At 35.9% G+C, this 21,165-nt stretch overlaps 1 protein-coding gene, 2 long non-coding RNA genes and 1 other non-coding gene across 6 annotated transcripts; all 4 read left to right on the top strand.

Moving 5' to 3' along the window:
• The first annotated feature begins 2,899 nt into the window (after nucleotides 1-2,899).
• LOC149513883 (uncharacterized) lies at nucleotides 2,900-4,862 on the top strand. The gene is made up of 3 exons (XR_016330047.1): nucleotides 2,900-3,299; nucleotides 3,459-3,486; nucleotides 3,760-4,862. It is a non-coding gene; the product is annotated as an uncharacterized LOC149513883 (long non-coding RNA).
• Nucleotides 4,863-8,189: 3,327 nt separating this feature from the next.
• Nucleotides 8,190-8,292, top strand: LOC149513884 (U6 spliceosomal RNA). The gene has a single exon (XR_016330155.1). It is a non-coding gene; the product is annotated as a U6 spliceosomal RNA (small nuclear RNA).
• A 1,136-nt stretch (nucleotides 8,293-9,428) lies between these two features.
• Nucleotides 9,429-9,884, top strand: LOC149513885 (uncharacterized). The gene is made up of 2 exons (XR_016330049.1): nucleotides 9,429-9,567; nucleotides 9,700-9,884. It is a non-coding gene; the product is annotated as an uncharacterized LOC149513885 (long non-coding RNA).
• Nucleotides 9,885-10,704: 820 nt separating this feature from the next.
• On the top strand, nucleotides 10,705-20,981 carry LOC111300021 (histone-lysine N-methyltransferase SUVR5-like). 3 transcript variants are annotated; one of them, XM_022895611.2, is made up of 12 exons: nucleotides 10,705-11,328; nucleotides 12,750-13,305; nucleotides 13,634-13,936; nucleotides 14,012-14,122; nucleotides 14,633-14,743; nucleotides 15,128-18,019; nucleotides 18,321-18,482; nucleotides 18,894-19,010; nucleotides 19,080-19,183; nucleotides 19,272-19,409; nucleotides 19,719-19,806; nucleotides 20,241-20,981. In XM_022895611.2, exons 2-12 carry the CDS (start codon nucleotides 12,820-12,822, stop codon nucleotides 20,346-20,348), a joined length of 4,620 nt encoding a protein of 1,539 aa, XP_022751346.2. In that variant the 5' UTR covers nucleotides 10,705-11,328; nucleotides 12,750-12,819; the 3' UTR covers nucleotides 20,349-20,981. The 3 variants fall into 3 exon arrangements, 2 of the variants coding, with proteins under 2 accessions (XP_022751346.2, XP_089604097.1); XM_089747971.1 differs by lacking the exons at nucleotides 10,705-11,328; nucleotides 12,750-13,305 and having other exon boundaries at nucleotides 13,777-13,875; XR_016330048.1 differs by lacking the exons at nucleotides 19,080-19,183; nucleotides 19,272-19,409; nucleotides 19,719-19,806; nucleotides 20,241-20,981 and having other exon boundaries at nucleotides 11,193-11,328; nucleotides 15,128-17,888.
• The last annotated feature ends 184 nt before the right edge of the window (nucleotides 20,982-21,165 follow it).

The raw sequence follows: 21,165 nt of genomic DNA on the forward strand, positions 1-21,165 counted from the left end.
TCAGCTAATTGGGTGCAAATTTTCATATATTGTTTCACTGGGGTCAATGAGAGAGAGCTAGGATGGAGTTTTTGGAGCTATCTGTGGCTGATGTTTGAGCTCCATCAGCAAAGGGTTTAAAATTTTTGCAGTCCCAATAAATAATAAACAAATTAAACTTCTATTTTATCTTATTATCGAGATTTTTCTACAGGTCAGACGGGTGTAGCTTCTCAATGACAAAAAATATAACAGTACCAAGAAAAACATGTAAATTATATTTAGCTTTAGAGTAAGTGAAGAGAATCAAAATTTTCAAATGAAACTGACAGACATACTTCCTAGATCAATGAAATTATCGAGTTGTTTTAACAACATAACATCCCCTAATCTAACAGGCTCAGAGTTCCATGCCTGATGCCTGATGCAATACTGAGATTTTTTCTCGAAAAGTTGTCAGTTTATAAGCACAAGAGACTAGGTTTAGATACCCATGTGTCTCCAGGGTTTTTGAATCAGGTTTTCTGAATGGTAAAACAATGCCAGGATCTCCTAGGACCATGTAAAATTTATATATTGAAGATGCAGGATTGTTATTATGAAGAGGAGTTGAAACTTGAAAATCAATCAGAAGTTGGTGAGTAACATATTGTACTTGCAGCAAAATTTACATTTCTCAAGGAATCTTTTACCATAATATTCAACTCAAGTAATCAAAAAAGACAAATTAGAAATGAAAACAAAAGATGTATGAATCTCAAAGGAAGCCTGGAAAATTCAGGAAACTGTTTCTAAGGATTCTGCGGCTTAGGTGCTTGTTTTTATTTTTGTTTTTGTTTCTGTTTCTGTTTCCATAGTTTGTTTCTTGTGGAAACAAAGCTATAACTCAACCTGTCCTGTTATCAATAGTTGATCATATAGCTTGTTATAAAATATGTAACCATCTGCTACAGCATATCATTAGCAGCGCCAGTTGTTTTTTCTTGTTCTTGAGGCATGAAGATGGAGGCAGAAAATTTCAAATTTATTTGTAGTTAGCATCATTCTGCATACAAAACAAGCTTTGCCATTAGCTTTGTGACATAAGAAGAAAAGGACAATTCAGATAAACAATAATGAAGTGCCAAAATCACACAACTTGTTTCAAAATGTGATTCAGAATTCAAAAGAAATGCTTCTCCATCTGAAACTCCCGTGCAGCTATCAAGCCTGGACTAAACAGTGCCTTGAGTTGGCCAAACAAAACCACAAAATCCATTGAAAATGCCCATTAATATTTTCTTAAGGAGAGAGAGGGTAAGCAATTTGCCAATGTATGCATAGTGGTGGGAAAATGGGAAGGGCTATGGCCCTTATGGCCATATGGGGGGTGATACAAGGTTGTGGCAGCTTGGGTTAAAGAATAGGGAAGGTGTAGAATCCCACAATTGTGACAGAAAAAGTGAACTTTCCAAAGACATTTGGACAAGGGAGTCAATGCCTATCATAACCAGCAAAAGGAATCTCTCAGTTTCCCATTTCTGTCCCCACACCACCTCTCTCTCTCTCTCTCTCTCTCTTATATAGAATGGTCCAAAGTCCAAAAGAAAATGGATGCATCAATAGGGGATCAATCAACAGCAATTCGTCATTGTTCTATTTTTCTTTTCAGATAATTAAATCATTGTCAAGGTCCTAATCCCCACAATGGTGTACAATTGTAGCAGTGTAAATCAAGAACCTTCAGGCAATGAAATGCCCTTTTACATCTATCATTCGTTGGGTTTCTTTCTTCAATTTTCTCAGTATCCAATCATGAGCTTCAAAATTTGAACAAATACAAAGTAACAGTACTACCAAAGAGGTCCACAACAAGGCTCCTTTTTGGCCTATGTGCTTGTCATGCGATGAAATATGTCTCATGGACTAAGAAAAGACTAGATCATGGCCTTGGACTAAATTTTCTTCAAGGAAGATAATAGAATAAAGGGGGCTTCAAAAAGCAATAGAAAATAGTACATGGAGCAAAAATGCCATAATAATAAAATAACAAAGAGCAGGTAAACCCTAAGGTGGATGATCGTGCTTTGGTTGTACCAAATTGTAGCAAATTTTAGAAGTTAGAACCACTGATAAAGATGTCTAACGGATTGAAATGGGGTGAATTTTTAATTGTTTCAAATTTGATTTAATTTTATATATTAAATATTTAAATTTGATTTAATATTAAAATATCATTTTTATATCAAATTTAATTTGATTTAAAATTAATAAAATATTATTTTTTAAATATAAATATAAAATTAAATAAATAATAAAAAGTATTATATATATATATATATTAGATCATATTGAGATAAATTTGTTTAAAATCTAACCTTAATCTCTAATTTTAAAAAGAAATTAACGTAATTCAATCTGAAACTCTTTTAAAAAAACTCAATCTTTTAAAATTAGATTAGTAGGAACCCACGGTTTTGGGTAGGATTGCCAACCCTAACCACTGATAATTCAACTGAAAATAATAATTTTAAATTAGCTACAATTAGTTGAAAACTTGGAAGTCAAACCACAAGTCCTAATCCTTTAAACACTTGAATTTGAGATAATTTGCTTTAGCAGCTATATACCAGATGTGGGCTGGCACAAGAAAACGAAAAAAGTAAAACCAGTCACCTAAATGAATTCATACAATATAAACTATATGTTTTGTTAATGATTTTTATAATTCATTAATGGCAGAAGCTTCTTTCGTGAGTCATTGCAATTTACTTGAGCCATTTAAACAAATCTCATTACTGAATTTCCGAATCTCACTGTTGAATTATCAATTTCACCTTCATTATCATTTTCACTGTCAGGTTTTTAAAGTTATGATTGATGTTCGAACTCGACACTCTCAATACTAGAATCCATTCCAGTTCAAGTATCACTGAACTAACAATTTTCCATTGCATTCAAAGGACCTAATTCTACAGTGACCTCAGAAAATAGTTCTGAAAACAGACAAAGAAAAAACCTGTGTTGGGACTCCTTTTTGGGTCATAAAGATATTGCTTTGGGACTTATACTTTCAGGCCTATATTTGTTTTCTTGATTGGGCTAAAGTCAGAGCTTTGAATACACTAAAAAGGATCACACCATCCCATTAGGACTTTAGTCGAAATGCATTGCCCTAGCCAGCTGGATGACGTCAACTGTCAAATGGCGTGGTTGGAGGCCGTAACTCCCATATTGCTTGGTTACAATTTAGCGTTGCTCTGTAAGTATGAAATTCATCCGACACACTTGGAGCGATACAGAACTCCTGCCCAAGGATGACACGCACAAATCGAAAAATGGTATAAATTTTTTTCTTTTTGCCAATTTTCATCCTCCTTCGGACAAAGAAGTAAAATATCTGCTTCGATGGCCTCCCTTTTCTTGATTTTGCTTTCTTTGTTTTTCTTCAGCTTTGATTTAGTTTATTGATTTGCTAACCAGTTAATGTTCCATTGCAGCTTTTCTGGGTGTGCTTTGTTAGAATTGGTAAGAATAGCATAATTTGCTTCACGATATAACTTTTTACATTTTTAATTGATAAATTTTTGCTTTCTGGAAGTAAATTTTTACTAGAAATTTATGCATTTTTGCTTATACATGTCATTTTCTTGATCACTTTTCCCCCTTTTTTGGTGCACCTGTAAAATGCATGCAATTATTGTGTCAAAAACAAATAAAAACTCTCGTTTGATGCATTTGCATGGTGGGTTTATGATCATGATTATGACAAGTACAATAATTATTGCTTTCTAAATGCAGAAAATTTCAATTTCAACACCCAAGACTGGAAAGGGGATGACTTTATGCTGCCATAGAGATCTATCAAATTTTTACTCTTGGTTGGCAAACTGAATTTGGATATCACCCTTGCATCATTACTTGGGATTACATGTCATTTGAGAAAAGCTGGAATAATGGCCAGAATGTTGCTGTGACCCCCTGCATAAAATTTGATTGAACCATTAATTTATTTGTAGTTTTTTTCTTGTGCAGGTTTGTATCCCTAGTCTAGAAGAGTTCACTTAGTGTTCTAATTTGATTTCCTTCATTTTTATTGTTCTGCAACAATTCTTCTAACTAGTATTGACAGTTGCCTCTAATAGCTGCCTGTTGATTTTTTCTTAATTATCTGTATTTGGATTGAGTTCTGTTCTGATTCCAGAAGCACCTTGATGAAAGATTTTGTCAGAAAATCCATAATCAGGTTCTCCTGGCAATTCCTGCTAGTTACCATGTCTTAATTTGGGTGAGCTACTTGATTAGAAATGTTTACAAGGAAAAAATCCAAGCTAAGGTACAGATACTGCTCTCTTTTATATTTGCATATGCAAGTGAAAAAATACATTGAAGTAAGATGATAGTTGTCATATGATCTATTTTCCATGATTGTGAACTCAAATCCAGTTTTTTCTTTTCCTTTGTTTAGGGGGTGGAGTTGGGGTTGTTGTGATCTCACAATTGTTGTAGCTGTTATCATTATACTTTTTAGGTAACCAGGATTTTATTGGAGTTCAATGGTTACTGGTCACTATATTGTAGCCTTCTTACCCAAAAATTGGCAGAAGTTTGGCATTTTGATCATCCTCATTCCTTAGGGCTCAGGCACCTCTTTCCCCCCAAACCCTCTACATTTTTCTTTTCCCTTTCTTTTACTGGTATTTATCCATTGATTTTTTACTTTATTGCAGGATAAAAGCAGGTTTTGGATTTCCAACCTAAATTGCTATTGCTCTTAGTATTTATTTTATAGCAGCTTTTCTTCTAGCTTTTGTGCATATTAACTATGCACAAAAATGAGATTGTGAAAGTTATCTCATCGTGAAAGGTAGAAAAGCACAATGAATAAGCTTGCTTCCTAGTCCTATTTATTTTATTGGCATATTGTATTCAAGATGAAGAAGACAGCTCGAATGGGTTAACTTCTTCAGGTCTTCAAGCATGCTTCAGTTTGATTTACTGATCATATTAATACATTACTTGTTGATGCCTCTGGTAAATGGACCATGACTCCATGTCCGTACCTTTAGCTCGTAGATAAATCCTGATTGAAAATTTTGGTATTTATTATCAAAAAATAAAAGTTTCATAATTATTGATTAGAATTAGATTAATTTTCTTGAGCCAACAAGTAACAACCAAAAGAAATCAACCCTTTTCCTTAATTGGAAAAGATATGAGTACCCCATCTATTCAGTAATTCACCTTTTGTGCTCTAATAATTATATTCCATCTGCAAATTGAAACTGAAGGGGATGCTGTATTTAAAAAAAAAAGCATTTTGGGGTGTTTTTATTAAGAAATGTTAGGTTCAAAATTGTATGATTACTCTTATTTATCCAAAATAATAGTACTTTGGATAAAACAGAGCCAAAAAATGAGGAAAAAACATTAATTTATAGGAAAATAATGAGAAATGTGTAGTGAAAACGGTGAAATGATGCAAATGACAGCATGGCTCCACTCTAACCACTGAGAGAAAGGAGGGGTTGGGTGATCTGATACGTGAAAGGGCAAAGGGCAAAGTGCAATGGGCGTAGCAATAGCCAATAGACCCCCGTTTTACCGTAGACTTTAAACATAAACCAAAACATGAGTCGCACCTAAGTTTCGCATCTGGAAACAAAATTATAACTCAACCTGTCCTGTTATCAATTGTTGTTCATATAGCTTATCACAAGATATGTAACCATCTACTACAGCATGTCATTAGCAGTGCCAATTGTTTTTTCATGTTCTTGAAAAGAAAATGTTGTTCATACTTCTTTACTAGTTAAACCAGTTATCTGCGGGTGTAAATGTATCTGATTTGATAATGATGATTTATCAGTTCTTGAGGCATGCATATGGAGGCAGAGATTTTCAAATTTATTTGTAGTTAGCATCATTCTGCGCACAAAACCAGCTTTGTCATTAGCTTTGTGACATAAGAAGAGAAGGACAATTCAGATAAACAATAATGAAGTGCCAAAATCACATAACTTTTTTCAAAAAATATGATTCAGAATTCAAAAGCAACGCTTCTTCATCTGAAAGACTGAAACTCCCATGCATCTGTCAAGCCTCAAAGATTGGGGGACTAGACAATGCCTTGAGTTTGCCAAACAAAACCACAAAATCCATAGAAAATGCCCATTAATATTGGCTAAAGAAGAAAGAGGGTAAGCAATTTGGCAGTGTATGTATAGTGGTGGGAAAATGGGAAGGGCTATGGCCCTTATGGCCATATGGGGGGTGATACAAGGTTGTGGCAGCTTGGGTTGGAGACTAGGGAAGGTAAAGAATCCCACAATTGTGACAGAAAAAGTGAACTTTCCAAAGACATTTGGACAAGGAAGTCAATGCCAATCATAACCAACGAAAGTTAATCTCTCAATTCCCCATTTATGTCCCCACTCCATCCCCTCTTTCTCTCTCTCTCTCCCTCTCTCTCTCTATCTCTCTCTCTCTCTCTCTCTCTCTCTCTCTCTCTCTCTCTCTTTATATAGAATGGTCCAAAGTCCAAAAGAAAATTGATGCATCAATAGGGGATCAATCAACAGCAATATGTCATTGTTCTATTTTTCTTTGCAGATAATTAAATCATTGTCAAGGTCCTAATCCCCACAATGGTGTACAATTGCAGCAGTGTAAATCAAGAACATTCAGGCAATGAAATCTCCTTTACACCTAACGTTCGTTGGGTTTCTTTCTTTAATTTTCTTGGTATCCAATCATGAGCTTAAAATTTTGAACAAATACAAAGAAACAGTACCACCAAGGAGGTCCACAACAAGGCTCCTTTTTAGCCTATGTACTTGTCATGTGATGAAATATGTCTCATGGACTAAGAAAAGACTAAATCATGGCCTTACACTTAATTTTCTCCAAGGAAGATAATAGAATAAAGGGGGCTTCAAAAAGCAATAGAAAATAGTACATGGAGCAAAAAGGCCATAATAATAAAATGACACAGAGCAGGTAAACCCTAAGGTGGATTATTGTGCTTTGGTTGTACAGCAAATTTTAGAAGGTAGAATCAATGATAGAGATGTCAGGTCGGAGCTTTTTATTTGATTATATATATATATATATATATATATAATTTGAATTCGATTTGTATATATATAAAATCGTAATCAATTTGTTTTGACTTAAAATTAATAAAATATTATTTTTAAATATAAAAATATAAATATAAAATTAAATAAATTATAAAAATATTATATATGTACCGAATCAATATAAAATAAATTTGTTAAAAATTTGATGGGATCTGAATTTTTTTAATAAAAAAAATTTGATTTAATTTGATTCAAAGTCTGATTTTAAAAAAAATTAATTTTATAAAATTGAATGGGATAAAAATCTTACGATTTCGAATTGAATTGTGAACCTTAAATCATTCAACTAAAAATAATAATTATAAATTAACTACAATTAGTTGAAAACTTGAAGTCAAACCACAAGTCCTAATCCTTTAAACACTTAAATCTAAGATAATTTGCTTTAGCAGCTAGATACACATGAAAAGGTGGGCTAGCAAAAAAAAAAAAATCACCTAACTAAATTCATACAAAATAAACTTTATATTATGTTTATGATTTGTATAATTCATCAATGGCAGAAGCTCCTTTTGTGAGTCCATTGTAATTTACTTGACTTGAGCCATTTAAACTAATCTCATCACTGATTTCATTTCCGAATCTCACTGTTGCACGATCAATTTCACCCTCATTATCATTATCATTTTTTTTATTTTTTAAATTATTATTGAGATTTGAATTCAAAACCTTTAATTCTAGGACGGATTTCAGTATGAGCTTACAACTTCCCATTGCACTGAAAGGACCTAATTCTACAATGACCTCAGAAAATAGTTCTTAAAACATACAAAGAAAAAACTTGTGTTGGGACTCCTTTTTGAGTCATAAAGATTTTGCTTTTGGACTTGTACTTTCAGGCCTATGTTTGTTTTCTTGATTGGGCTAACGTCAAAGACCCCCCCCCCCCACCAAAGACTCTACTTAACAGACCTATGAATACACTAAAAAGGTCCACACAAGGCCATTAAGGCTTTCGTTGAAAGTCATTGCCCTGGTCAGCTAGATGACGTCAACTGTCAAAAAGCGTGGTTGGAAGCTGAAACTCCCATATTGCTTGGTTACGCTTTAGTGTTACCCTTTAAGTAAGAAATTCCGCTTCGGAGCAGCGTCCCTTCGGGGACATCCGATAAAATTGGAACGATACAGAGAAGATTAGCATGGCCCCTGCGCAAGGATGACACGCACAAATCGAGAAATGGTCCAAATTTTTTTGTACTTTTTTTGCCAATTTTCATTCGCCTTCGGACAAAGAAGTAAAATATCTGCTTCAATGGCCTCCCTTTTCTTGATTTTGCTTTCTTTGTTTTTCTTCAGCTTTGATTTAGTTTGTGGATTTGCTAACCAGTTAATGTTCCATTGCAGCTTTTCTGGGTTTGCTTTGTTAGAATTGGTAAGAATAGCATAATTTGCTTCACGATATAACTTTTTACATTTTTAATTGATAAATTTTTGCTTTCTGGAAGTAAATTTTTGCTAGAATTTTATGTATTTTTCCTTATTCATGTCATTTCTTGATCACTTTTCCCCCTTGTTTGGTGCACCTGCAAAGACTTTGTTGCCCCTGAAGCCTGAATGCATGCAATTATTGTGTCAAAAACAAATAAAAACTCTGGTTTGATGCATTTGCACGGTGGGTTTATGATCATGATTATGACAAGTACAATAATTATTGCTTTCTAAATGCAGAAAATTTTCAATTTCAACACCCAAGACTGGAAAGTACATGACTTTATGCTGCCATAGAGACCGATCAAATTTTTATTCTTGGTTGGCAAACTGAATTTGGATATCACCCTTGTTATCATTAATTGGGATTACATGTCATTTGAGAAAAGCTGGAATAAGGGCCAGAATATTGCTGTGAATCCCTGCATAAAATTTGATTGAACCATTAATTTTTCTGTAGTTTTTTTCTTGTGCAGGTTTGTATCCCCTAGTTTAGAAGAGTTCACTTATTGTTGTAATTTGATTTCCTTTATTTTTATTGTTCTGCAACAATTCTTCTAACTAGTATTGACAGCTGCTTCTAAAAGCTGCCTATTGATTTTTCCTTAACTGTCTTTGGATTGAGTTCTTTTCTGATTCCTGAAGCAGCTTGATGAAAGATTTTGTCAGAAAATCCGTAATCAGGTTCTCCTGGCAATTCCTGGTAGTACCATGTTTTAATTTGGGTGAGCTACTTGATTAGAAATGTTTACAAGGAAAAAATCCAAGCTAAGGTACAGATACTGCTATCTTTTATATTTGCATATGCAGGTGAAAATACATTGAAGTAGGATGATAGTTGTCATATGATGTATTTTCCATGATTGTGAACTCAAATCCAGTTTTTTCTTTTCCTTTGTTTAGGGGGTGGAGTTGGGGTTGTGATCTCACAATTGTTATGGCTGTTATCATTGTTCTTTTTAGTTAACCAGGATTTTGTTGGAGTTCAATGATTACTGGTCACTATATTGTAGCCTTCTTACCCAAAAATTGGCAGAAGGTTGGCATTTTGATCATCCTCATTCCTCAGGGCTTAGGCACCTCCTTCCCCCCAAGCCCTCTACATTTTTCCTTTCCCCTTTCTTTTACTGGTATTTATCCATTGATTTTTATTTTTTTTACTTTATTGCAGGATAAAAGCAGGTTTTGGACAAGTTTCTTTAAAACCCGGCCATTAGTGTTGGAAAAAGTCCAATGTTTCTGGCTTGAATGAACTATTGAATTTTGTTTGAATTCTCCTTTTTCTTCCTTTCCAACATAAATTGCTATTGCTGTTAGTATTTATTTTATAGCAAATTTTCTTCTAGCTTTTGTGCATATTAACTATGTACAAAAATGAGATTGTCAAAGTTATCTCATCTTGAAAGGTAGAAAAGCGCAATGAATAAGCTTGCTTCCTAGTCCTAATTCCTAAACTCCAATGTTTTTATTGGCATATTGGATTCAAGATGAAGAAGACAGCTCGAATGGGTTAACTTCTTCAAGTCTTCAAGCATGCTTCTGTGTGATTGATCACACTGATCATATTAATACAGTAGTTGTTGATGCATCCGGTAAATGGCCCATGACTCCATGTCCATACCTTTCGTTCCAATATAAATCCTGATTGAAAAAATTTGGTATTTATTATCAAAAAGAAAAGTTTCATATTGATTAGAACTAGATTAATTTTCTCGAGTAAATGCTATTGAACAAAGAAGGATACTCCAACAAGCAACAACCAAAAGAAATCTACTCTTTTCCTTAATTGGAAAAGATATGAGTTCCCTATCTATTCGGTAAGTCACCATTTCTGCTCTAATAATTATATTCTATCTGCAAATGGAACTCAAGGAATGCCGTATTTTAAAATAAAAAAAAAAAAGCATTTTGGGTGTTTTGATTAAGAAATGTTAGGTTCAAAATTGTATGATTATTCTTATTTATCGAAAATAATAGTACTTAGGATAAACAAAGCAAAAAGGTTAGGAGAAGTGTGTAATGAAAACGGTGAAATGATGTAAATAACCACTGAGAGAGAAATGAGGGGTTGGGGTTGGGTGATCTGATACGTGAAAGGGCAAAGGGCAATGAGAAATGCGGGTAGCAACAGCCAATAGCCCCCGTTTTGCCGTAGACTCTACTCATAAACCAAAACATGAGAAGCACCTAAATTTCGCATCTCGATGTCTACTACTATTACTGTTAGTAGACCTTGAAACCATACCAGAAATCTCTCTCACCATTAACCAATTCTTCATCTTTTCCAATTTATAACAATCAGGCCCCAACAACCCCAAAGCCACCCCCATTTTTTTCAGATCCTCTCCAAAAAACTCCATTTCCTAGTTCCTCCCCTCTATTTAAAAATAATAAAAAAAAAGCCAAGCCTTCTTTTTTGATTTAGACCCACGACACGTACCAAAGCATAGGATTATGGGAACACAACACGGACCAAACCCAGTTTGAGTTTGGTCTGCGTATTTGTTTAGAAGTCTTTTGAGTTAGGACACATCCACACACACGAATTTTTTTTTTTTTTTATGTTCCTTTGTTGTTTTTCTTTATCTTGAATTTTGTATCTCCCTTTCAATTTTGGCCACGGGACACATGCCCAACTCACAAACCACATCTACTATCTATTCCCTAGACTTTAACCTCCCAACACTCAAACCCAAAGGCAAAAAAACCCTTTTCTCCAATTCCATTTCCCTAGCCAAAAAAACCAATAACCATGGAAATAAAAGTAGGGTGATCTCCCTTTAAACTCTTGATATGGAAGGTAAAATACACTAGCCACCGCTTTTCGCATGTTATCGTGCATGTTATGTATGTCACATTTTGCAGTCAATTTCTAGTTCTATGGTTCTCTCCTAGCTGCTATTTGCTGTGCTTTTCCGTGCAGCTATGTCCTACAAATGTTGGTATTATTGCCTACCTTACACGTCCCTCCATCCCCTAAATAAACCCATTATCTTAAACATAATGAACCCTTTCCCTTCCCCTTCTAAGTTTAGCCAATTTTTGGACATTAATTGTTCTTATGTCCTTAGCTACATGTTATATAATTTGGGGATTATATATCTTTTTTAATTACATGATCTGGAATTTGGACCCACCTACCATCTTGTCACCATTTTGATGATCTGTTTATGGGGATTTTCATAATGTGAACCTAATGGAAAGGGTTTTTTGGGGGGGTTATATTATGACAAATTAATAAATGATGAAATTTGTTGATTATGTTAGGGTTCTGTGGCAATTATGTTCCTGGGTCTTGTTGGTTAGGGGTTTTAGCTAATGATCTCTGGAAATTTTGGTTTTTGAGATGGATTTTAGGATATGGGTGTTAACCATGCTGCAGTTTTCTTTGGAGAAATAGCTTAGGTTTCACCAGGAACCCTACGCTCTGATAAAATGCCTAAATGGGTTTTTATATTACTAATTAATACATTACAAAATAAAGGTAATCCATTTAGTTTATGGAAAGTTTTGGTTTTTCTGGTTTGATAATAATATTGAAGCAATTAGTTGTACTTTTTTACCTATTTCATGAGGATATCCTTTTTCATTTCTATGAAAAGATGTTTATCACTTCGATGAATTAATTGCTTGAAAATGAAAATGAAATGATTGATAATAATAGAGAGTGCAAGTTTTTTTTTTTTTTAAATATTTGATGTGCCGAAATGATTAAATTTCTGCTTGGATTTAAATAAATTTTAACTATGAATTGTATACTTAATCTTGGATGTTCTAGAAATGTATAAACTGCTGTAAAAGGCGAAGTCTAATGAATTTAATGCTGACAAAAGACCTTTAGCTTTAGCAACCTGGAAGATGTTGCGTTCTTTAAAAGAGTAAGTAAAATGAAATAAGTAACATGTTGCAGTCATTGAGACCATATTAGGCTGGTCATTTAACCCCTATCTAGATGTTTGCATATAAATGATACATTAAGCCCTATGCGTTCAACCTACTGCAGGATCCTCGTGTCTCGTTTAAATTTCATGAATTACACTCATTTATACATAGCTGTGCATTTTATATTTTCATGCACAAGTGTAGCTGGTTTCTTTGTTACGTCTTTCTTTCAATCCTCTTCATAATGTATTATATTGTTCTGTAATTTTTTAACTTTTCCTTGACAATGTTTCTTTTGCATCATCTCATTCTTGCATGGGTTGAGCTTTGTTTGGACAGGAAAGTGACTTGGGGGGATAATCAATGTTCATATGCACATTATTCTGCTTTAGAGATGTCAGTTTGAATCATGGAAGTGCTCCCCTATTCTGGTGTTCAGTATGTTGCGGATTCTGATTGTGCTCAACCGAGTTCAGGAACAACTTTTACTTATGACGGAGAATCTAATTGCTTGGAACATAGAAAACAAGTTCAGGTGACAGATGGTAGGATGAATGACTTGTTGCTAAGTATGGAGGGGATTCAAGCAGGAAGACAGGATGATGGTCAAGGCACAAGGGATGAATTGCCAATTTCAGAAGAACACCATAGTGGATCTTCATATTATGATTGCCAGGCAGAGGGCCTAAGATTATCTTGCGGATCACATGATTATGAAGATGATGATTCAAATGCACAGAATTATTGCACTGGACCTCACTTGGCCTGTGAAAACTCTCATTTAATCGTTGACACCATTGAAAGTGAATCACCAAGCAGCAAAAGGGAGGGAGAATTGTCTCTTTCTGAGCCCAATTGGTTAGAGCGTGATGTATCTGTGGCATTATGGGTGAAGGTAACATTTCTTGTTTTAGCTTTAATTTCTATGAAATACCATATCTAGGATGTGGTCTCTCAATATGTCTTTTGTTTATTTTTGGAATTTGTGTACTAGCATGCTTAACACATTATCTATTTATTCTCTCAAATTTCCTTGATCATTCCATCTGAATATTATCTCTATGAAACTCCTGTTTATAATGTCCCAGTTAAATTTTTGTTTGGTTTTTTCTTAATTTTTTAAAAAATTGCTATCATTTTATTAATTCTTTCATTTGCTAGGAGATAAAAATACATGCTGGATTTATTTTCATGTTGATACTCTTCTGTTTTTCCAAGTATAGTGGAGAGGAAAATGGCAAGCTGGAATCAGATGTGCAAGGGCTGACTGGCCATTATCGACTTTAAAAGCAAAACCAACTCATGATCGAAAGCAGTATTTTGTGATATTTTTTCCTCACACCAGGAATTATTCTTGGGCAGACATTCAACTTGTCCAATCCATTAATGAGTTCCCTCAACCTATTGCATATAGGAGTCATAAAGTTGGACTAAAAATGGTTAGAGATCTATCTGTTGCAAGGAGGTACATAATGCAAAAGCTAGCTGTTAGCATGCTGAATATAATTGATCAGTTTCATTGCGAGGTATTGTTTTTTATATTTAATATATTTCCTCAATTCCCTGGCTCTCTTATTACCAGAGTTCTCCTATTTGTGTAGGCTTTGATAGAGACAGCACGTAATGTGATTGTCTGGAAGGAATTTGCTATGGAGGCTTCTCGCTGCAGTCGTTATTCTGATATTGGGAAGATGCTTTTGAAACTTCAAAGTGTAATTGCTTCACTTACTTGACATACTTCATAAGATGTCTGAAAAGTTATCAGCATTAGACGGTGGACCCACCAAATAATAGCATGTAATGTGGATGATTTGACATATGTAGAACCTTAAGGATAAATAAAAATAAGGTGGGAGGCATTAGGAACATGAACAAACATAGATTAGTGCAAGGTCTTCCCTACTACATCCTGCTCTTAACCTGAAATTGATTTAATTTAATACATAACTTACACTTTTGTTAGAAACTCATAAATGTCTCTTTTTTTAAACCTTAAGTCTTTTTCTTGAGACTTCTAGTTGTTGCTTTATGAGAGTATATCCTGAGGGGAACTGAATAGTCACGAATCCTCAGTTGTTGAGTTCATCTTTGTTGAGGTAAGTTGGGTAAGACTGCTGTCAATATCATAACCACACTGTTTTATCTAATCTATCTCTATGTCCTCCACCATTCCCATCTTTTACATGCATTAAATATTTAAGTATCATTTCTCTTCCCTGCAGAGGATATTGCCCCACTACGTAAATGCTAACTGGCTTCAAGAGTCTTTTCACTCATGGGTACAACAATGTCAGAATTCACATAGTGCTGAATCTATTGAATTGCTAAAGGAGGTATGTCTCATTCTATGGTTTCACATTGATGTTAATATCTGTACATATTGAAGTATGATCTGGTTCAAAATTATGAATCCCAAATGGCTTTCCCATATTTGTAGAATTTTTGTCACCTAACATTCCCTGCCACCCTTCCTTTCCCACCCAAAATAAAGATGAAAAGAAACCTTCTTCCTTCACCTTTGTGCTTTGAAGTAAAGCTTTTACAATGAATCCTAACATTCCATCAAGACAAACAAGGGGCCCTGTGCATCAGTCACAAGGCTTTCTTTTCTCGTGTGCATCAGTTGCAAGGCCTTCTTTTCTCGTGGGGCAGGGACTGTTCTTTTGATTGCATAGTCAAATTGATAAAAGTAATATTTTTCTTTGTCGTTGATTCAGGAATTGTTTGATACTATACTGTGGAATGAGGTTAGATCTCTTGGGGATGCACTGGTGCAGCCCACACTTGGTTCTGAGTGGAAAACCTGGAAGCATGAAGTAATGAAATGGTTCTCAACATCTCATCCTGTATCTACTGCTGGAGATGTTGATCATTGGAACGGTGATGGTCCCTCAAACATAAGTACACAAGTTAGCAAGAAGAGGCCCAAGCTTGAAGTCCGCCGTGCAGAGACACATGCCTCCCAGGTGCAAAGCAATGGTTCTGATCAAACTATAACTGTTGAAATTGACTCAGATTTTTTTAGTCGCCAAGATGCTGTAGATGTCAATATGCCAATACCAGAAATTTGTAAAAATGAAGATGAGAGGGAGGAAACCACACCGATGGACACATCAAATAATTTGACTGACAGATGGGATAAAATTGTGGTTGAAGCAAGGCATTCGGAGCTCATTGACTTCAAAGGCAAAGATGTTGAAATAGCACCAGCAAGTGAAGAGGTCAAGAGCACCTCAACTCTGCACATTCAGCCAAAAGAAGTGGAATTGACACCTGTGAATGAAGCAGTTGCTAAGAAATCAACAGATGCTGGGAGTAAAACCAGGCAGTGCATAGCATTTATAGAGTCGAAGGGAAGGCAGTGTGTGAGGTGGGCAAATGATGGGGATGTTTATTGTTGTGTGCACTTGGCCTCTCGTTTTATTGGTAGCTCTGGCAAAACAGAAGTTACTTCCCCTGTTGGTACACTAATGTGTGAAGCTACCACTGTGCTTGGCACTAGATGCAAGCATCGGTCCCTATGTGGCTCCTCATTCTGCAAGAAACACAGACCTAAAAATGATGAAAATAATATCTCCCATTCTCCAGAGCACGCAAAAAGGAAGCATGTGGAGATTATTCCCAGTTCAGAAACCACTCACTGCAGAGATGTAGTTTTGGCGGGAGATAGTGAAAGTCCCCTGCAAGTGGAGCCAATGTCAATAACTGAGGGTGATGTGTTGCATGGAAGAAACCGCTTAATTGAGAAGCCTGGACATTCTGTTAAAGATCATGATAGCACAGAATTATTGCATTGCATAGGCTTATTCTCCCATAGTGGTTTTGATCCTTGTAATGAAAGTCCTAAGCGGCATTCATTATACTGTGATAAACACCTTCCAAGCTGGCTCAAGCGTGCAAGGAATGGTAAGAGCAGGATAGTATCCAAAGAAGTGTTTATTGATCTTTTGAAGGACTGCTATTTACTTGAACAAAAATTGCATTTACATCAAGCATGTGAACTTTTCTACAAGCTCTTTAAAAGTATTTTATCTCTAAGAAACCCAGTTCCTATGGAAGTTCAACTTCAGTGGGCCCTTTCTGAAGCATCCAAAAATTTTAGAGTTGGGGAAATTTTAATGAAGTTGGTTTACAGTGAAAAGGAGAGAATCCAAAGATTATGGGGCTTCAATGGTGCCGAAGGTGCACCTTTGTCCTCTTTTGTGGAAGAACCAGTTCCCTTGCCATTGGCCGTCCATGATAGCTTTGATGATGACAAGACTATTAAGTGCAAAATTTGCACAGTGGAATTTCTTGATGACCAGCATCTTGGCACACACTGGATGGAGAATCATAAAAAGGAAGCACAATGGTTGTTTAGAGGTTATGCTTGTGCAATCTGCCTAGATTCATTTACCAGCAAGAAAGTTTTGGAATCCCATGTTCAGGAGAGACACCATGTACAATTTGTTGAACACTGCATGCTTCTCCGATGCATTCCCTGTGGCAACCATTTTGGCAATACCGAGGAATTATGGTTGCATGTGCTGTCAACTCATCCTGTTGATTTTAGACTGTCAAAGATTGCTCAACATCATAATCTATCTATGCGTGAGGAATCTCCACTGAAACTTGAGCTCGGCAATTCAGCTTCTTTGGAGACTAACTCAGAGAATGTATGCAGTTTTCGAAAGTTTATTTGCAGGTTTTGCGGCTTGAAGTTTGATTTGCTGCCTGATCTTGGCCGCCACCACCAGGCTGCTCACATGGGACCAAGTTTAGCGAGCTCTCGTCCCCCGAAGAGAGGGGTTCGATTTTATGCATATAAACTAAAATCTGGAAGACTTAGCCATCCTAGATTTAAGAAAGGTCTGGAGGCAGTGTCATATAGGATCAGGAATAGGGCAACTGCAACTATGAAAAAACGCCTTCTGGCATCAAAGTCGATTGGCACTGACATCATTAGTGTAGAGCCTCATGTAACGGGGACATCAAATCTTGGCAGATTAGCAGAATTGCAGTGCTCATCCCTTGCAGAAAAATTATTTTCCAAAGTTCATAAAACAAAACCACGACCTAATAACTTAGACATTTTGTCTATTGCCTGCTCTTCTTGTTGCCAAGTGAGCCTCAAAGCCTCATTGGAGGAGAAGTATGGGATGTTACCAGAGCGTATGTACCTCAAGGCAGCCAAGCTTTGCAGTGAGCATAACATTCAAGTCGAGTGGCATCAAGAGGAATTTGTATGTGTAAATGGATGTAAGCCTGTCAAGGACCCAGATTTTCTGTCCCCATTGATTTCTTTTCCTAATGATTTTGGGGGCCACCCATCAGCAGATTCCTTGGATAATGTTGATAAGGAGTTGGAACTGGATGAGTGTCACTATATCATTGACTCACAACACTTTAAACAATGGTCCATGCAGAAGGCCAGTGTCTTGTGTGATGATTTAAGCTTTGGAAAGGAATCAGTTCCAGTAGCTTGTGTAGTGGATGAAGGTCTTTCTGATTCCCTTTACATCTATGGTGATAGTTCCAATGACCAAAACGCTAGATCCTCTATGCCTTGGGAGAATTTTACCTATGTTACAAAATCTTTGCTTGATCAATCCCTTGATCTTGATGCTGAGGTGCCTTTGTGTTTGGATTATTATATCCTTTTCTCTATTGCTACTTCATATAGATTGCTTGCATGTCACCATGACCTTACCACCTGAAGTTATTCTTAAGATTCTTGATAATTCCCTAACGTGGATATTTCTTGGCTTTGTTTGATAATACCATCAAATGCAATTTCTTAAGACAAGGACATGCATCTCACCCCTTGCATGATGGGATACATTTTTACATTGCTTGGATAGGTTTAAATTGTATGTTTATTTTGTAATATTTTTTTCATTTTTCCTTCTTATGATTTACATGTCTTTTCAGAGTTTGCAACTTGGGTGCACATGTTCCAATTCATCATGTAGTCCTGAGACATGTGATCATGTATATCTCTTTGATAGTGATTATGAAGATGCAAGAGACATATATGGGAAACCCATGCGTGGCAGATTTCCCTATGATGACAAAGGGCTAATTATCTTGGAGGTACTTTAATTCTTGTTCTGTCAACCACACTCTAAAGTATCATATCGTGGTGTTGCTCGCTTATAGTGTTACTCAAATCTCAAATAAAAGATTATGTGCTGTTATTAGCTTGAAGACTCTTTTTAATTAGATGCTTTTCTATTTGTCTTTGCTGTTGCTTGCCAATTGCCATGCAGTGAATTGTTTATAATTGTCTTGTCAAGGAGCGCATCATCAACTTGATATGATACCTAAGCATCTAATATGATGTTTTTCCCCATTTAGAATTTCATAGCTTCACCATTCAAAACATTATAAAATGAAAAGCCCTTTTTGGCAAGTAGATATGGCTACATATTCTGGTTGGCACCCTTGCTACTTTCTTTGATTCTGGTTTATACCTTGTGATTAAACCTTTGTGAAACTCTGCAGGAGGGCTACCTTGTCTATGAATGCAACCACATGTGTAGCTGCAATAGAGCATGTCCAAATAGGGTCTTGCAAAATGGAGTACGAGTGAAATTGGAAGTCTTCAAAACAGAGAATAAGGTAATGATTTCAATTTTTGGTTCTATTCTAGAGTTTTGTCCTTTGACATTGCTTCGTGTTGATCTTCAGGGCTGGGGAGTCAGGGCTGGTGAACCAATTCTGAGTGGCACATTTGTGTGTGAGTGCATTGGTGAGATCTTAGATGAGCAGGAGGCAAACAATAGGCTTACCAGGTTTCACTTCTTAATTTATGAATATCCGTTTTCATCTTATGCTTGCTTTTATGCTTTATGTTGAATAGGCTATATGATCGGATTTCAGGTATGATAGAGATGGTTGCAACTACATGTATAACGTTGATTCTCATATCAATGATATGAGTCGATTGATTGAAGGACAGGTCCGCTATGTTATTGATGCAACCAAATATGGAAATGTTTCCCGGTTCATCAATCATAGGTGAGGGTACACTGGCTATGCATCGCATTCTGAAATGCTTTCCGATACTGTTGATTCTGGTATTTCTAAATTGTAACTTGACCATTATAATTGTGTGACTGAGGATTCAGAGATTTAAATATGTTGACCATTTTCTAATTACGAGTAATTGGCCCTTTGGCATTTATGACTTTTTAGAGGAACTAGGTAGCTAAGTGCTGCAGTTCAACTTTGCTGTACAATGAATCCCGTATCTCTACTTTTGAAATCCTGAATTTCTATTGCTTCACTCTTGATAACTTCATCTTCTTTCCTTTTAATTCTCCCCAGTTGCTCAGCAAATCTTGTGAATCATCAAGTTCTTGTGGACAGCATGGATTGTCACCGTGCTCACATTGGTCTCTATGCCAGTCAAGATGTAAGCTCTTCTCGACAGTGTAGAGTAAAAAGCTGTAACATCTGTGAAATCGAGGATGATCTATGGTTCAAAATGTTTTGTGGAAGATGTGGTTTAGAATTTAGATGACTTAAGTTTAATTGGGTGACTTGTCAAAAAAAAAAAAGAGCTTAATTGGTTGAAAGAAAGAAGGTTTCAAATAGGCATCTCTTGACCTTTTTTGTTGTACCAAGATGTGTAGGTGATCTCTTCAATGCTATTCATGATTTTAACTTCATTGGATTGGTTTTACCATCACATCTAATTAGGAGTAGTTATGGAAGACTCTTGTTATTGAAAAAAAACTAAGAAAAATTCTATTTACTTCTCAAAAAATAAAAAAAACTAAGAATTTCATTGTTCTAGTTTTATAAATGTATTGAACCCTGCCACCCTTTCATTTTACAATTTTGCAGATAGCTATGGGTGAAGAGCTGACTTTTGACTATCAATATAAACTGCTACCTGGACAAGGTTATCCATGTCTATGTGGAGCTTCTGCATGTCGTGGCCGCCTTTACTAAACCCTCAGTCAGCACTATGGGGTCTCTATGGCATCAAAGGTTTTGCTTTTTGAGTTCACAAATGAGGATACCGAGCTCCAACACAGGAGCTCTACCTCCATCAAGCGAGTCACCGGACTGAATCTGGCACTCTTGTTGCGAACAGTTCTACTTTTTAGCACGTGATTCTTACACCAAGGCAACAGTAAACTGCCTAATCTCTAGCATGGGCCATGGAGTTCAGCAGGCTCCTGACAGATAATGCAACTTGCGGTATGGAATTTTCGACCAAGCGAGATTGTACCGAAAGTAGTTCTTTGTAAACGGGCTCCAAGGAAATGGGATGAAAGCTTACACTGTATTTGACGGATCCCTTTTTAAATTCTCCCCTCCTCTCCCCCATTTATTTTTCTTCTTTCTTGAGTAGTTAAGTCACTTTTGGGTAGGGCGTACTGTAGATTTTCTGTTTTATCCCAACGTTCGGAGTTCTTGGGTTGATAGCTTAGCCTAGGAATATTGGAAAGCAGTTTTTAAGCATGCGTGAATTGCTTATTTTTGGTAGTAGTGCCTCAGCCTTATTTGTGAAAAACTCTCTAGTTTGTTCTTCTTTGTGTAAAGTTTTGAGTAATTCCTATTATGCCTTGCTTCATTCAAGTTATTCCGATACTCAATAAAGACGTCTATTCAGCTAGTAAAATGACAGAAATTGTCAAATGTATGTGTAATGTCAGAAACTCTCTGATTAAGAATTACATGACTAGACAAGATCTATCATTACTGTCATGTCGAAACTTCAGTTATGTCAAGTGGATCATGAACAAATTTTCTCCGTAAACAA

The sequence above is a fragment of the Durio zibethinus genome, chromosome 18 (genome assembly GCF_047325235.1).
Source record: "Durio zibethinus cultivar Kanyao isolate XHJ-2024 chromosome 18, ASM4732523v1, whole genome shotgun sequence".
Taxonomy (NCBI): domain Eukaryota; kingdom Viridiplantae; phylum Streptophyta; class Magnoliopsida; order Malvales; family Malvaceae; genus Durio; species Durio zibethinus.

Bases quoted from the DNA above. Each gene is read 5' to 3' on its own strand.
- LOC111300021 (XM_022895611.2), top strand. From the start codon at position 12,820: ATGGAAGTGCTCCCCTATTCTGGTGTTCAGTATGTTGCGGATTCTGAT. The intron at 14,744-15,127 runs GTATGTCTCATT...TCGTTGATTCAG, and splicing joins CTATTGAATTGCTAAAGGAG to GAATTGTTTGATACTATACT. The intron at 19,807-20,240 runs GTAAGCTCTTCT...ACAATTTTGCAG, and splicing joins GTCTCTATGCCAGTCAAGAT to ATAGCTATGGGTGAAGAGCT.